The sequence below is a fragment of the Dipteris shenzhenensis genome, chromosome 8, assembly GCF_047967505.1.
Source record: "Dipteris shenzhenensis isolate YYH24624 ecotype China chromosome 8, Dip_SZ_1.0, whole genome shotgun sequence".
Taxonomy (NCBI): Eukaryota; Viridiplantae; Streptophyta; class Polypodiopsida; order Gleicheniales; family Dipteridaceae; genus Dipteris; species Dipteris shenzhenensis.
The window spans coordinates 43,499,138-43,515,408 of record NC_141603.1 but is presented as its reverse complement, the minus strand read 5'-3'; the positions used below and the strand labels follow the sequence as shown (position 1 = coordinate 43,515,408).

General features: G+C 41.2%; 1 protein-coding gene across 1 annotated transcript; it reads left to right on the top strand.

The window, feature by feature from the left end:
• Window positions 1–7,417: 7,417 nt before the first annotated feature.
• On the top strand, window positions 7,418–12,621 carry LOC147899554 (pentatricopeptide repeat-containing protein At3g12770-like). The gene is made up of 6 exons (XM_087377747.1): window positions 7,418–8,168; window positions 8,250–8,461; window positions 8,621–8,767; window positions 8,924–9,124; window positions 9,227–9,790; window positions 12,514–12,621. The coding sequence occupies exons 1-6, from the start codon at window positions 7,418–7,420 to the stop codon at window positions 12,619–12,621; spliced, it is 1,983 nt and encodes a 660-aa protein (XP_087233873.1).
• The last annotated feature ends 3,650 nt before the right edge of the window (window positions 12,622–16,271 follow it).

The following is a 16,271-nucleotide window of genomic DNA, read 5'->3' as shown; positions in this document are numbered from 1 at the left end:
ACACAAGAGCAAGGAAAGAGTATCATTCTTCATTTGACATCTTTACCTTGCAATTTACAATAAGAAGTATGCACACTAGCAGTTTAAATGGAAGACTAAGATAGTTTAAATGGAAGACTAAGTATGTACATTAGTAGTTTAAATGGAAGACTAAGATAGTAGACATGTCTCATAATTCTAAGGCAACTCATATGAGAAATTAAAAGGTGTAGTATTTTCAAGAATATCAACCACGATTCAAGATAGAGCAATTACATAGCAAGTGATTTCTCTCCTCAAGTCATTGTATGAATAGCCGACAAATATACCAAAATCTTGCACCATCCTTGTTGAAGGTTGAACCACCTATTGATTCAATGAGCAAGTTCTCGACAAGCTTTGCTATACTGATCCATTTTGAAACTCAAAATTTTGCTCTTCTTGTAGGGCCTTACATGCTTCATGCCCTTCAAGAGAGATTGCAACAAAAGTCCAAGTGTTACATGTGAAAAGCCACCAGTATTTGCAAGATTGTAAGGGTCATAGATAACGATCGACAACCCATATGAAGAGACTAGAGACATTTGTAATTTTGTTGTCAAAATATTTTTTAAAATCTCAATACATGCCTATAGATATTGATAACAAAAGTGTTATTTTTCTAATGCCATTTCAAATCATTAACAAATTCATTTGCAGTAGCCATAATATGAATGACAATATAGAGCTAGGGAAGATACCAAGTGAACTCTTTTGAAATTTTGTCAAAGGCACATTGACCATCAACTTAGATGAGTAGGAACTTTTTCATCCACATCCCAACATATCATGGCCTGAATTTCTAGACTAAAACTCTTAACATATTTCTAGAAAATAACAATCAGTGTTTTGATAGGAGTATATGCAAAAAAAATTAATATCAAAGACTTCCCACATGTAAAGATGCTTTAACAATTTTAATCAATCAAAATCACATGATACACAAATAATATGATTCATTATAGAAGAGCTAGAAATCAAATTCAATACCCCTACCAAGTATATGCTTCCCCCGAGCATCTTCCATGGGGATTGTAGAGCACCTAATTCTCATCAATAGTTTACTAGGGAATTGCAAACCATGTCAAATGAATGGAGTGTTTCTAAGGCTAGATTTATTAGATACAAATCACTGGTTTAATTATATGACCACTTTCATGAAAGATTTTACCAAGGGATTTGCAAATCATGCCAAACAACTAAAGTGACTCTAAGGCTAGTTTGCTTATACAAATCAATTAGACTACTTGGTTTTAACTCATTTTTCATAACGATCCTAGTAAGGGAATCATAGACATGGTTAACATAAGGGTAGATTGCTTAAATACAATTTAGTAGTTAAATTAGATTACTTTATACTTTTCATGAGCACAAGCTAAGGGAATCACAAGTTTTGACAAAATACTAGAGTTCTCTTGAAGCTAGATTGCTTAAATACACCTCAATTAGACACCTTGATTTTATCCAAGGGTCTCACAAACCATGTCAAATGGCTAAAGTGCTCTAGAGGCTAGATTGCTTAGATATCATTCTATGACTTGATTTTCATGAGCATTTTGCCAAGGGGACCATTCAATTTGACCATGTCAAGAGACTATAGACTTTTTATGCTAGACTTATTAATTTCATGAGTATTCTAAAAGGGTAAGGGTATGGGAATTGTAAACCATGTCAGATGACCGGAGTGCTCCTAAGACTAGATTGCAAAATAAGTTGATTGATGACTAGATTGTAGAATCTCATAGATCTGTAATAATACTAAAACCTATTGAGGGAGAAAGAAAGAAAGATCCCATATAGAGTAAAGAGGAGACTTGACCAAATTTATACAAAGACTTTAGGAAAGTTATAGTGCTATATGTAGCTCATTGTGTGATTCTACTATGAGAAGTGTTACCAATGCTAGAGTCTAGAGTTGAGACTGAGTATTGAAGTTGCGATTTATGATTCTTGGGGATCATTTACAATAGCAAGAAAGAAGAGGGGATTTAGAAATTAGGATGGAGAGTAGGGAAGAGTAGGTGGAAGAAATCAGAAGATAAGGTCTTTTTTAGCTAACTCCTTCCATGTTTTGAAGACATTACGTAAAGGCCTCTATCTTACTAATTCTCTTTTCCATTCATTTTTTCATGCCCTCCTATTTCCCATCGCCTTAGTACTTTATGCTAATATAGTTAAAGGAGGATGGTTTGAATTCATTGTGTCAGTATGGTTTCCCATAATTATGGCAAATAAATTTTCTTAAAGAAGAATGAAATAAATACATTAAAAGCCAATTAATGAAGGATCCTTATTTCAAAATCTCTTAATTGGCATGAACTTGACTAGCAAGATCACAAGGAGTCTCTCTTCATTGGCATAACATGACTAACAAAATCATCACATGGTGGCACAATTGATGTATATGCCAAGCCAATCTCGAAGGAGACAAAGGGTCAAGTGGGAGACTCTTTTTACCAATCCTAATGCCTAATTTCTTCAACCCTAGTGTAGGGAAAAGGTTGAAGGATTGAGTTTTTTATAAAGAAAAGGGGAACAATGAATCTCAAAATCTCTATGCTAAGGAGCTTCTATGCAACTTTGTCAAAAGATGAGCACAATTATTGAGAAAGTTTCTCTATGGACTATGCTCAAAAATATTGATTGGTATGTGTAGATCCTTTTTACAAAATACTATGAGATATTATTCTCTAGCCTTTGTACAAGGGTGAAGAATCCAAAGAGCTTTTGGGCCCAAGTGATAGAGGAAAGAAGTTTCCAATGCAAATGGTAGAGTCGACAAGCCAAACGAGCTAGATAAATAGAAAGACATCATTATTTAGCTAAGAAGCTATCCCAGTGGCTTAAACCAATCAATCCCATTGTGTACAAGATTCGAAATGTAAGATCTTGTCCAAATTTATAGCAGCACCCACCCATGAAATCTTGCAAAGCCCTTGGTTATTCATTCCAATGTCTATGGTCATGGATGAATTCTAGCCTGTAATAAACTTGTCAAGATTATACACCTTGCTAATCAAATAATTCCAAGTGACTTCAACGTAGCCAACAAGATGCCATTGGACTTCATTAAATTTTAGCTTAAATACTCAAACTTTCATATTGTATCTTTTCAAAGTTGTTGCATATATTCAATGCCACTTTGTTGATGCACTACTTTGAATAGAAGCCAGAAAATTATGGTGGATCTTGATTGCCATATCGGAAAATTGGAATTCCACTTTCAACCTGGTGCTTCACCCATAGGACACAACTAGGTCCTAGATGATGACCATCCGCTCCTAGGCAATAGCCACATTGTCTTGATTGTTGTTGATTTCAATTATTTGTTGGTTCTAGTTCCTTTGTTGTCCCTAATTTCTTTGTTGTTGTTGAGGTTGGTGTTGCTGATGTTGTGCCATGACCACCACTGCATATGCTCCAATGGCTACCGCATTGATGCCCGTGGTTGCTAGAGTTCTCTATGACTGTTGCTATGGATTGTTGCATGTATTAGGATTATACCAGCATGCTGAAGTTGGATGACTCTTGCTACAAATATCACACTGCAATTGTGGTTGGTTCTGTCAACTTTTGATCCAATAATTTCTCCAAATCAAAAGTTGGAGTTTTTTCTTACTTCTACTTCTCTTTCTTCATCTTCTTTTCTTCCTTTTTGGCTTTCTTTGTTGCTGCCTTCTTTTTCTTCTTTGAGTCAGTTTCTGAATCACTTTCAGACTCAATACTACTCAAGTAAGGAATCACTATCTGATTGATTCTTATTCGGAATCTTCATTGGATTCCACCTTAAATTTCTTCTTCTTCTTCTTAATTGTGCCTATTTTGGCTGCATCAACAAGGGCATTGAACCCATTTGCACTTATTGGCAGTATGAGACCACCAACAAAACTATGAATTTTTTGTTTTAGTCCCTTGAAAAAATATTCTTCCATTGATTCAATTGCATCCAATCATGCATTCAAGTTAAAAAATTGCTGGGCATAAAATTCTACGGACAGTTTCTTTTGTTTTTGATTGCCTTAAAGGTTTTCTTTTTTTGGAACCTCTCCAAAGCTATGTCTTTAATTTATTATAAGTGGCAAAGTTTCCCACTCCATACGGGCTAACCCATTGCATAGCAATTCTAGCTAGTGTGCTCATGAACTATTGCAATTTTTACAGATCCCCAAACAAAATGTTGAAACTATTAACTCACCATCAAGTTTTGAATCGTGCAACATGACTAATTGGATGTTCTTTATCTTTACCATGAAGCTCTAAAAAATTGCATTTCAAACTCACTACCTGTGGGTGTGCCATCAAGTGAACTAGTGTGTTCGGCCTGTGTGCTGGTGGACTTACCGAGTGATGGTGGTGGTGAACTTGTATTCAAACTCTTTGGACTATTTAGTAAATTATGAAAAGCTTGATTCTCTGTCTTGGGCAAATTTTGCATCCACATGTGATTTACTTTCTTCGTCGGATCTCTCATCCGAATTTGCTTCTTTTTGTTCGGATCTCTTGTCTGAATTTGCTTCTTTTTGTTTGAATTTTTTGTCCGAATTTGCTTCTTTGTCTTTATATCTTTTTTTTAATTTTTGTTGTCTTGCTTGAGAGTCTTCATCCGAGTGTTCTTCTTTTTCTTTCAAATCTTGTCCTACTCTGGATTTCTTTGAAATCTTCATCTGATTCTTCTTCTCTATCGTTGTTGCTGTCTGCAACTATGTCTTCTACTACTTGTTCAAAATCTACTGCTACTCCATCCCTAGGGTCTTCAAGCTCTGGAAGATCAGGTGGAGGTTCATCTGCATCCCCTTCATTTATTTGAAGGCGATCGAATGGTAGTCAACGATTGATTTTTGCTGGATTAGCTTGGTTTTCTCCAAGAATGCTGGAAATTGCACGATCTCCCCTTTTGACCTCGGTTTCTTCCTATTTCACCATTTGGATCACACCTTATTGGCTTTTAATGTGTTAGTTTTGTTTTAGCACTAGCTTTTACCTTTGCATCTTCTTGTTGTTGTTCTTGCTATCTCCAAAGTCAGAGTTGCAAATGCATACTATGAGATATAGGGTTGTCTTGGCTATTTGCAGACATTCGTTAAGACTCTTGGCAAGGTAGAAGAAGCGACCCGACACCCCAACTATTAGCTCTCACTCAATGCACACAAAGCAATTATGCGGATAGAATTGATACCAAAGGCAGACAACTTTGCAGAAGTGTTCTGACTAGATCATTGATTGGGCAATGTAACCCACGATGAGCTGAGCATGTCATGAGAAACTTCCTAGTAGTTTTGAATTGCCTTCAAGCCTCAAATTGAGATCAGCTACATTGGAAGATAGAGCGACAAGGATGGCATTCATGTTTGATTAGATAGCATGAAGTTATATGCTGGCACGGCAAGTGATGGAGGCTTCATTCGTGAATCGAAAAAGGAGGCCAAGACTGTAACAACATTGTAAAGAGAGGAAATCGAAGTTAGAGATCATGAGCGAGCTTGTCGGAACATTGTACATCTAGATAGCCAAAAATATGGGGTTTTGGATTTGAGAGACATGTAGTAGGGGTGAGGATGGGCATGAAGTCTGTGACCAAGAGCAGGCCAAGGCCCAACAAGCTTTAGTTGTTCAATGTATGAGCTTGTTGGGCAAATCACTAAATAAGGGGTGGAAACTGGAATAGGTATATGAATTGATCAAGGCATGCCTTTGCTTGAGGCCTTAGCTCTGTACGCATCCTTGGTGTGTGCTACTACAGCTACTACTCTTGTAATTTCATGTTTCGTATGTGTTACACCCTGCCTTCAAGTGGTTTTCCTTTAGAATCTTAGACTGTTGTGGCAATATGTTCAGTGCAGGTTAATCAATTTATGGCGATTAGCATGAACATATTTTAGCGACTTGAAGAGATGGGATGCAGATTCCCAATAGTTATGCAGGTTCTTTGAAATCAAACACAAAGACTTGCTTGCTCTAAGGGTTAAGTAGATTGTAATAACTCTTGGAGTGATGATGAGAGTGATAATGCTAGGAGTGGTTTGAATATCGTGATGAGGCCTCTACTTCCATAAGCAATGCCTTTCGCCTATCACACTACTCATAAATAATGATTTTACTCGCATTTGACTATGATTACGACTATTGGCATTCAGGTAGTATGCCAGTATCTTATCCATTCACGAGATTTATCCTCGACGCTAATATTCTCGGTGTTTATATTCTCGATGTTATCTAGGCACCTAGGGAAGGGCCCGTTTCCTCGAATTATAACTCTTTGAGAAAGGAAGTGCGCCACCTTCCTACCCACACTATGTGTGATTATAATAATAATATATTATATATTATCATACAAATATTTTCAATTGCTCGTCCATTCAAAATTGCTTGTTTTCAATCTGAATTCTTACAACATTCCTCTCTTTTAACGCATGTTATTGATGTGAGGGAGCAAGCAAGTCCAACATGGATGCAAGATTGAAGGATAACGGCACATTTATTCATATGGTTGTAATCCATATGACAAAGACGCCCCTACATCGCAATTAGGGATGGTATGGGACGGCCTCTTATTCATGTATTTGTTGGACTTCAACTTCCAAAATATGCACATCACGAAATCAATAATAAATCACTACCTTGACATTTTCAAGGAGGATGAGGTCCTAATGGACCGTGCATCGCATCTCTAGTCCACCATTCACTTTTGTCCTCTCAAAATCTCATGAAATACTAGGATTCCAGTTCAATTTCAAGTTCGTAGTTACGTGCTCGACGACTAAAAGATTGCCTGCCACCGCAAATCTAGTTCTCCGGACCTTCACGACATGCAAAGAGAAAAAGGTTCACATCAGAGGTTCCCAATTTCCCACTATGTCATTACACCTTGAAGGCCCTTACTATTGCACACATTGGTATTGACACACCTGGGGACTTTGTATGCCCAGCAGAGAGGCCGGGAACGAAATCCATGGAGAACCCCCACATCAGAGCAAGCAATGAGCATACGTTTGGTACCGCCTGCAGCTCCCCCCATGGTGCAGGAAGACAACTGAAAGGGAGTGGCGCGCCAATCCGCCGGAACTCCACACCATTGGTTCAGGATTCTTCGTCTGCCTCCATTCAGAGCACCTTAAAACGTTTTAATTCCGGTACCGCAGAACAGACCTCAAAAACTCTCTCTCTACACACCTCTGGCAATTGGTCGAGCGCTTATGGAAGGATCTTTCCCAGTGGTGGGACATCCGATGTTTTGAGTTTTAATAGAGACACCCATGGGCTCTCCAGATTTCGAGCATAGAATCTTTAAGGAGTCGCTATGGATTGATAGCCAGGTTGGGTTAAGAACAAGAGGTCCTGAAGGAAGAGGATGCACCGGGCCAAAGCATCCAATGAGGTCAAATTTGAAGGCCATCGGTGGATGGACGAGTTTGCAAGGTCTGGAGTAAAGATGAATGCATCTAAAGCGCAAGAAAACAGTGGCTTGGAGATGCTGAGCGTAGAGGAGGCACTCACTTCTTTGGAACGGATGTTACAGCTGCCATCGGTTGACTACTTTACATGCATCATGCAAATGTGCAGAAAAACTAAGAATCTAGCAGATGCCAAGCGCTTGCAGGCCTACATGTGCGAAAGTGGGCTTGAAGGTCATAGATCTCTTGGGAACTACCTTGTGCCAATGTTGGTTGGATGTGGAAGCATGTGCGATGCTCAGCAGGTTTTCCACAGGTTGGTTGATCGGAATGTATATTCTTGGAACTCTCTCATTACAGGTTATATTGAAGGTGGAGAATCACAACATGCCCTCAAGCTTTACCAGAAAATGCAAGAGGATTATGTACGTCCAAGCAAGTATACGTTTGTGGCCCTCTTGAAGGCTTGTGCTAGGTCAAAAGGTCCCGAACAAGGCCGAGAAATACACAGTGAGATTGCCAGAATGGGGTTGGAAAGAGAGCTTTTTGTTGGTAGCACTTTGGTTGATATGTATGCCAAATGTGGCATGCTTGGACAAGCTCTAGAAGTGTTTGACAACCTGCCAGTTCGAGATGTAGTTTCATGGACTGCGCTAGTTGCAGGATATGCTGAACGTGGGCTTGGCAACGAAGCTCTGAACTGTTTTAAACAGATGCAATTAGATGGTGTCTCTCCGGATGCTGTCACGTTTGTTCTAAGTCTGAAAGCCTGTGGGAGCATAGGAGCCATAGACAAGGGCCGAGAATTACATGCTGAGATTGCCCAAAAGCAATTGGAAGGAGGTCGTTTTGTTGGTTGCGCTTTGGTTGAAATGTATGCCAAGTGTGGCTCACTTTCAAAAGCACGGGAAGTGCTTGACAGGCTGCCAGTTCAGGATGTAGCCTCGTGGACTGCACTTGTCATGGGGTATGCTGAACACGGGCTTGGTGAGGAAGCACTGGACTGTTTTGAACAAATGCAGTTGGGGGGTGTGTCTCCAGATGCTGTCACGGTTGTTTGGAGCTTGAAAGCTTGTGGCAGCATAAGAGCCCTAGACAAGGGCCAAGAAATACACTCTGACATTGCCAGAGTGGGGTTGGAAGGAGATCCTTTTGTTGGCAGCTCTTTGGTCGATATGTATGCAAAATGTGGCGTGCTTGTCAAAGCACAGGAAGTGTTTGACAGGCTGGCAGTTCGAGGTGTAGTTTCTTGGACTGCACTAGTCGCAGGATATGCTAAACATGGCCTTGGTGAGGAAGCAATGAACTGTTTCAAACAGATGCGACTGGAGGGCTTCTCTCCGGATGCTCATATGTTTGTCTGCAGCTTAAAAGCTTGTGGCAGCATAGAAGCCATAGACAAGGGCCAAGAAATACACGCAGAGATTGCCAGACAGGAGTTGCATAGAAATCCTTTCATTGGCAACTCCTTGGTCGATATGTACGTCAAATGCGGCTCACTTGTGAAAGCACAGGAGGTGTTTGACAAGTTGTCAGTCCGAGATGTAGTCTCGTGGAACATACTAATTGCTGGGTACGCTGAACATGAACTTGGTGAGGAAGCACTGAACTGTTTTGAAGAGATGCAGCTGGAGGGTGTGTCTCCAGATGCTGTCTCATTTGTTTGCTGCTTGAAAGCTTCTAGCAGCGTAGGAGCCATAGACAAGGGCCGAGAAGTACATGCTGAGATTGCTAGACAAGGTTTGGAAAGAGATTGTTGTATTGGGAATGTTTTGGTCGATATGTATGCCAAATGTGGCTGGCTTGTAAAAGCACAGGAAGTGTTTGACAAACTTGCAATTAGAGATGTAGTCTCATGGACAGCACTAATCACAGGATGTGCCCAGCTAGGAGAAAGTGAATTTGTTGTCTATATGCTTGAGAGAATGAGAGCAGAATTCATAAAGCCAAACCGGGTCACATTTCTTAGTCTTCTTACTGCATGCAGTCACGCAGGTCTAGTGGATAATGGCCAGAAGTACTTTGAGGCCATGAGCAAAGATTATTGCATCACTCCAAATATCGAGCACTACACTTGCATGGTTGATCTTTTTGGCCGTGCGGGCCAAGTAGATGCGGCAGTAGCAATGGTGGAGAAGATGCCTTTTCAACCTAATCTTGCTGTGTGGCATACTTTGTTGGCTGCCTGTCAAAAATGGGGTAACGTGGAGCTTGGGAGACATGCTTTTGAGCATGCAATGCGCGTTGATCAAAATGATGCTGTATCTTACGTCCTGATGTCTAACATCTATGCAGATGCACACATTCTGGACAAGAAGGTGGTCCAGGCAATGAGAGTGAAAGAACAAGCATGGAACAAGCCGGGACAGACTTGGAGTGAGGTAGAAGGGATTGTGCATACATTTTTCTGGGGAATACAAGACTTTCTCAAAGCAAATATATACATACAAAGCTCAAAGAAAGATGGCTTATGTGGGCATAGCAGCTTGCCTTTATGCGCACCGAAACCAATATGACCAAGGGGTACTAAATCATGACTTTCATGCAGCCACACGACTTTAATTCAATATAGAGGATCATGTACGGTTGCTATTGTCCCTATGATCACGACTTGAGCCAAGTGAGCTTCCTTTCTAAGATGGTAATCGTGTTCATGAATCTTCCTTGTGTTTTTCACAATTGGCCTTTTGGAATATTACACATCATCATTTATCACCATAGCATTCGAGAACCTTTCCAGGCTCGTACACCTGTGTCAAATGCTTTGTACATTCCCTGCTGACCCCACCGCAGTTCCATACAACTTCTATCCACCAGATGCTCTGCAAGCAGCCAGACATGTTGCCTTATGCTGCCCACACGGGCTATGCTGCTGCGTGGACACCTTCAAGGATCACCCTTAGGGACTGCTCAACTGATGGCTGTCTAGTAGGGGACTTCTAGAAGGGCTAAGGCTGCATTGGGCTGGAGAGTTGGAGGCTGTTCTGTGAGGGGAACTGGATGAGGACTGAAGGCAGCCAGCCCCTCCTTGTATAGGGGGCTGTGGAGGCCTGGTAAGGCTGAGCCAACGAACCCAAAATAGCCGACCAGCGAATCGACTGGTTAGCTGGCTGGTTGGGCTCATTTCCCTAGCCCTTAGCTGCCTACTACCTAGGGAGGGGCAGAAGGCAGCCTTCCCCCCAGCCCATTTCCTTTGTTCATAGAACTGCCTCAGGACCCTTTTGGGCTCCTTCCTTGGCTACTCCCGTCCCAATAACTTGGTCCAGCCCTTGGGGGCCCTTCCAGGCTCCTACCCTAGGCTGAGACCTAGACCTATCTAAAACCCGAAGACGGAAACACTAACCTACTATTTTCCAGTGGATAGTAGTGAACAAGGACTTGTCTTCTAACTTGACCTAAGGCTAAGAAACTAACCTATGTAGCTCATGCTTGACTATCTCTAGACAAGGGCTCACAATGGGGTCACGGCATATGACAAAATATCCTATAATAGGGACCATGGGCACTTTGTCAATGAAAATAGTTGTCACCTTGCACCCAAGTGCAAGGTGCATGTGACATTTCGTCCTCCTTAGCTTGGCGGTAGTTGCATGGCCTCCAAGTAGTCCGCCAATAACTATGGGAACTCGTGGAAGAAAATTTTGTCTAGCCACACTGTTTCATGGGTTCCTCGATCTATATCTTCCTTGCACCACTGGGACAGCATCTTGCTTTAAGTTGATCTTGTGTTGACAAAACTTACAGTCTACTCCCTTCGTCTACTCCCTTCATATCAGTATAATGCCAAGCAAAGATGTCTTTATATTTTGTCAGTAAGTCCTTTAATGCCTCTTTGAAAGGTGGAGGAAGACCTATACTTACCAAAACTGTCTTGGGGTTGTCAGGGTCTCCAAGGTTCATCTCTTCCAAGTCATCTTGTCGGACTCTGGCACTCTTTTGCATATGCTCCTCAAATTGAGTTTCAGCTTCTAGGATGGCCTGTGCAGCTGATTTCTGATTGCCTTCTTGTAGGGTGTCATCTAGGTTGGCATGATTGTCACTTGTCATATTGTGGTTGATAGAATCTGCCTTCAACTGTTTTCCGACCGTGTTCTATTTTGCAGTGGTCGGTTGTAGGTCGGTGGGCTGTTGTGTTTGCTGATTTGAGCATGTATACAGATCAATGATTTTGATTACATCAATTTCAAATATGGGGAAAACTCCTCCTCATCTTCCTCATTCAGCTATCATGTTGATGCCCTCTGCTTGTAGTGGCTGGAAAGCTTCTCTTTGACGAGAGATTGATTTTAAACTTCTTTTTGCCTTTCCTAATCGTTATTCTCTCTTATCCCCAGTCTTGTTTTACTTTGGCAGCTCTAAGTAACATGGAATAGGCACAATCTCTTTCCTCCATTCTAAGTACCACAAATGTGACTGTAAAGGATAGTCCCATAATGCTAATTTCATGTCCTCTTAGTATTCCAAGAGGCTGTATTCTTCTTTGGTCAACCATTCTGACCTGAAATGGTGCTAGTGCAAGTTCATTGCAACAAAATTTCTTAAATAGATCCTTATAGAGGATGTTCACTCCTGATCCTCCATCTACCAATACTTCTGGCATCCTTTGCCTTTTATAATCTACATCTATGAGTGGAAGTTGATAATCCACATCTTCAATGGTGGATGTATAAATGTCGGGTGTTTCCTCTTTATCTTCACTCTATGGATGATTTTTTGTTTGAGGAATGTCCTTAAAATGCAAATTCTGACATAATTGGTTCTTGAATACCAGAACAAGATTTAGAAGTTGATCCAATGTTATCTGAACTTTGGAATCCAAAAGCTCTTTAAAGAAGAGTGTGGGGTCTTCATGTTCATATTTGGCCTTTTGCTGCATCTAACTTATGTTCTTCAATGTGGTGTCTGCAATTGGAACGGCTTGCTTCTCTTTGATTTCCGTCAGCTTGACCGTGTCACCTCTGTTTTTTTGCTATACTGAGTCCGAGTTGGTTCCGTCTAGCAAATCACTTTTTTCTTTGGGAATATATCTTGGGTTGGAAGAAGCTTGTTCTGTTGTGTGTGTATCTGGAACCCTGTTAAGTTGTTGGATGTTGCTTTGCTGAAGTTTATTGTCTGTATGTTGATGTCAGACGTTTTTCGTCGAAAGACTGTCGGACTGTGTTTGGAGTTGTCTGAGGTCAAGCTTAGCCTTACCCTTGTTTTGGAGCTGTGATGATCTTGCTTATGTTGCTGCATTACTCTCAAGTAGTTGCTGTAGAGCTTTATTTTGGACCTGTGCTTGATTAGGCCAGTTCATTGGCTTTGCCGTCATTCTTGGCGCATCTCCAAGGCTGGGCATGGGCTTTGTACCTTTGGATCTTGTCACTGCTAGTGCATGTATGTTACCATGATTTCTTTGATTTTGTTAATTGTAATCCTCATTTATAGGATCCAAGTACACCATAGGAACACCTGGTGGTGGTTGTTGCTACTGATTTTGGTTACCTCTTGTATTATAATTGATTATTGGGATTCCTCTTTCTCCTCTGTGTTTGCATCAAAGCTTACATTGAGAACCTTGTCTGTGGCCTTCCATGCCGTAGTATGTGCATGCTTAATCTTGGTTTTGTCCTTGCTGACTTTTTCAATTCTGTTGATTGGGTCTTCTTGGTGGTGCGTTATTGAATCGTTGTTGTCCTTGCTTGCCTACTGCAATATGATTAGCTACCATGAGTGGGGCTTGATTGTTTGAATTTTGCACATGAGGAGAGACTCTCCCTCTATAATTTGGATTATACCATCATCTCTCTTTCTCACGATTGTCCTTCCCACGAAATGCACAAGCAACTTTAGGTAGGGGTGGGGGTGTTTTTAAAGTTTTCAATTGCTCCTTAATCATTTACTCTAACTTAGAGAGCTTGTCTGTTTTCGTCTTGCCTTTTGATTTCTCTTTGTTCTTGCTCCGTCTTTTCTTTTTCTTTGAGTTCTCTTCCTCTTTACTCTCGTCATCTGATGTATCCTCTTCTATATCATCACTTTCATCTTCTGCATCAGTGTCTATCTTTGTGTCAGAGTCGGAATGCCTTTTCTTCTTTTTGTTTTTTAGACCTTGACTTTGTGCCTAGTCTTCTTTCTGCTCTTTGTGTCGCATCGACCATGTTAAAATCATTTACTCCTCCAAGCTTATCTCTGCCAGCTCTATTTCTGTTTGTAATTCTTTGTTTAGTCCCTTACAGAAATAATCTCGTAACTGCTCATCAGTGGGTGGTTAATTGTTTGTCAACCTTCTATTTAGATTTTTGAACATTTGGGCATAGTCTTCAACTAAGAGATGTTTTTGCTTCATATTCCGAAGCTTCTTGAGTATGTCTTTTGGAGTTTTTTCTTTACAAAAACGGCTTAAAAATGAAGTACTCCTCTTTTCTCCACACTCTTCCATACTCCTCCACGTGCCTTCCACATGCTTGGCATGTGATCTCTCTTACATTATTGGAACACCTGGACATGAGACCCACCTCTTTATATGACTCACTCTTCCTATATTTTAAAAACCCCATAATATCCCATACACAAATAACTCTCACCCCATACCAAGGTATTTATCATTTATACATATAGGATTTACAATGATCCATTCCACTCATCCTCTCAATCCCATACAATATCTTAGAAAATGAAAATAAGTGAAAGCCACTAGGCTATCACTTATAGTCACACTCTTATCAAACATAGAGAAAAGCAACACCAAAGCCAAATGAAATATATCAATTTTTGGCATCACACCACCCTCGGCAAGGAAAGGATAATGCCAAAGGGATATCATCTTACAAGTAGAACTCAACCCCCTGGGTCATAATGAATATCCCTACCCTGTTATAAAAAAGCAACGCCTTGCATTGAGGCACGACAAGGTGGTCCAAGATTGTCAAGAGAAATTTGAGCAATGCCTAAGAATCAAAAAGGGAATGGACATGATTTATCCAAACTACGAATCCCTGATCAAAGCGCCTCCCATCCTAGAAAAGGTGGGATGAAGAAGCTTCAGTCGGCAAATCTATGGGACGTTCTCTCTTGAGACACAAGATGTTCGCAGAGGATCGCATGTGGCATCAGGCTGCAGAGGAGGACCATATGTCCTTTTATGGCTTTGAAGAGCCACAATCAGAGGGCTGAGAGCCTCTTACCCAACCTAAAGGTATGGCCATGCTAGCCGCATTCTTGTCCACGGAATTGAAAATGCCTATTGCAGCCCTATTAAGAGGGAATCCCATCGTGTGGAGAGATCTCTTCGATTGGATGAATGGGCAGATGGTTACCCCTAAGGAGGTGCCCACCGAGGTAGTCAAAGCCCCTGCAGAAGAGCCAAACCTTCTTAAAATATTGGTCGATAAATTAGGCCAATTTTTTGAAACCCATGACACCAATGTTGTGCTTCCAATCACCTACCAAAACAAAAGTTCATGAAAATCCCGGATGGAGGTATAGGTGTTAGCATTGTCACCAAACATTGTTGGATCAAGTGGGGATGGCCCAAGATTGAAAGTACCAATCTGGCAGTCAAATTGGCAGATGGAGTGATAGTTCAACTGGTGGGAGTCCTAAGGGACATCAAGATCAAAACCTTTGGCCTCACCTACCATGTATGGTTTGTCATTATGGATTTCCATGGCCAACTAGATTGTTATGATGTCATTCTAGGAAGACCCTTTATGCGCACAACAGGTCTAGTCCTCCAACAGAATGTATTTGCGCAAGGACAAACAAATTATGAGGGTCACCCCATGACTAGCAATCTATTTGTGGTTGAGTCCGACACCACACAACGGACAACCTCCATAAGCATGTTCCAAGACTACAATGAGAGGATACTAGAGAGGACCAGGACGAACACTACTATGCCCCGCTGGCAAAACCCAAGTCCTCCCTGAATTGGATGCATGTCCTCGTGACCATAGACACGGTCGAGAAGATAAGAACACAGATGGTGGCGTATGATCCAAAGGTTCGTGGGACTGTAGTCCCATTAATATACGATTAATGTTTTGATGGCACCTGAGGATGGAAAGGGGATACGAAAGATCAAGATTGAACTCCATTGGCTAAGCTACATCGATGTTGTTCACGGCACACCATGAGTTCTCTTCCAACTGGGGAGCCATGCTGGAAATAATTAAGGCCCCCTAGGATCTCTAAAGGTAGAGGAAATTCTCTACCCGCAGCCAAGTCCCATAGAAAGAAAAGGCCCCAAGGGCCAAAAACAAGAAGGCTTCTCCTAAGGAGAAGCTACTCAAGAAAAAAAGCCTTAGATGGCAACGAAGAAGGGGAGGCTGACTTACACCAGGTCCCCAAGCATTTCAAGGCCTACACTAATACTTCTCAAGGAAGCTAAGAGGATTGTAGAGAAGCAAATTCAATATGCTTATGGAACGGCCTAGCTAAGGTCAAGGAAGTGAACCTTGCTTCATGATGCAAGGACCCTAAACCGGTCTACATAGCTGATGACCTCACAATCAGGTAAGAAGAGGCCCTTATTGCCCTCCTACATGAATATAAAGACTGCTTCGCTTGGAAGTATAGACATGAAGGGTGAGCCTCCCGATGTCATGCAACATACCATCCCGATTACGTATGACATAAGACCGATGAGGCAAAGATCCTATCCCACGAATCCCAAGGATTGGATGATCATGAGGGAAGAAATACAAAAACTCATTGATGTAGGATTCATTTATGAGGTCAAACATACGGACAAGGTGTCCCTCATTGTCATTTTTCTTAAAGGAATGGCAAACTTTGAGTAGGTGTCAATCTTAAAAAGGTCAGTCATGTGACAACACAAGGCCATTATCTGTTGATGCCCTTTATAGAGCATGTGCTAGAGAG

Bases quoted from the DNA above. Each gene is read 5' to 3' on its own strand.
- LOC147899554 (XM_087377747.1), top strand. From the start codon at position 7,418: ATGGACGAGTTTGCAAGGTCTGGAGTAAAGATGAATGCATCTAAAGCG. The intron at 8,462-8,620 runs GTTGTTTGGAGC...GTCAAAGCACAG, and splicing joins TGTCTCCAGATGCTGTCACG to GAAGTGTTTGACAGGCTGGC. The intron at 9,125-9,226 runs GTACATGCTGAG...GTAAAAGCACAG, and splicing joins CCATAGACAAGGGCCGAGAA to GAAGTGTTTGACAAACTTGC.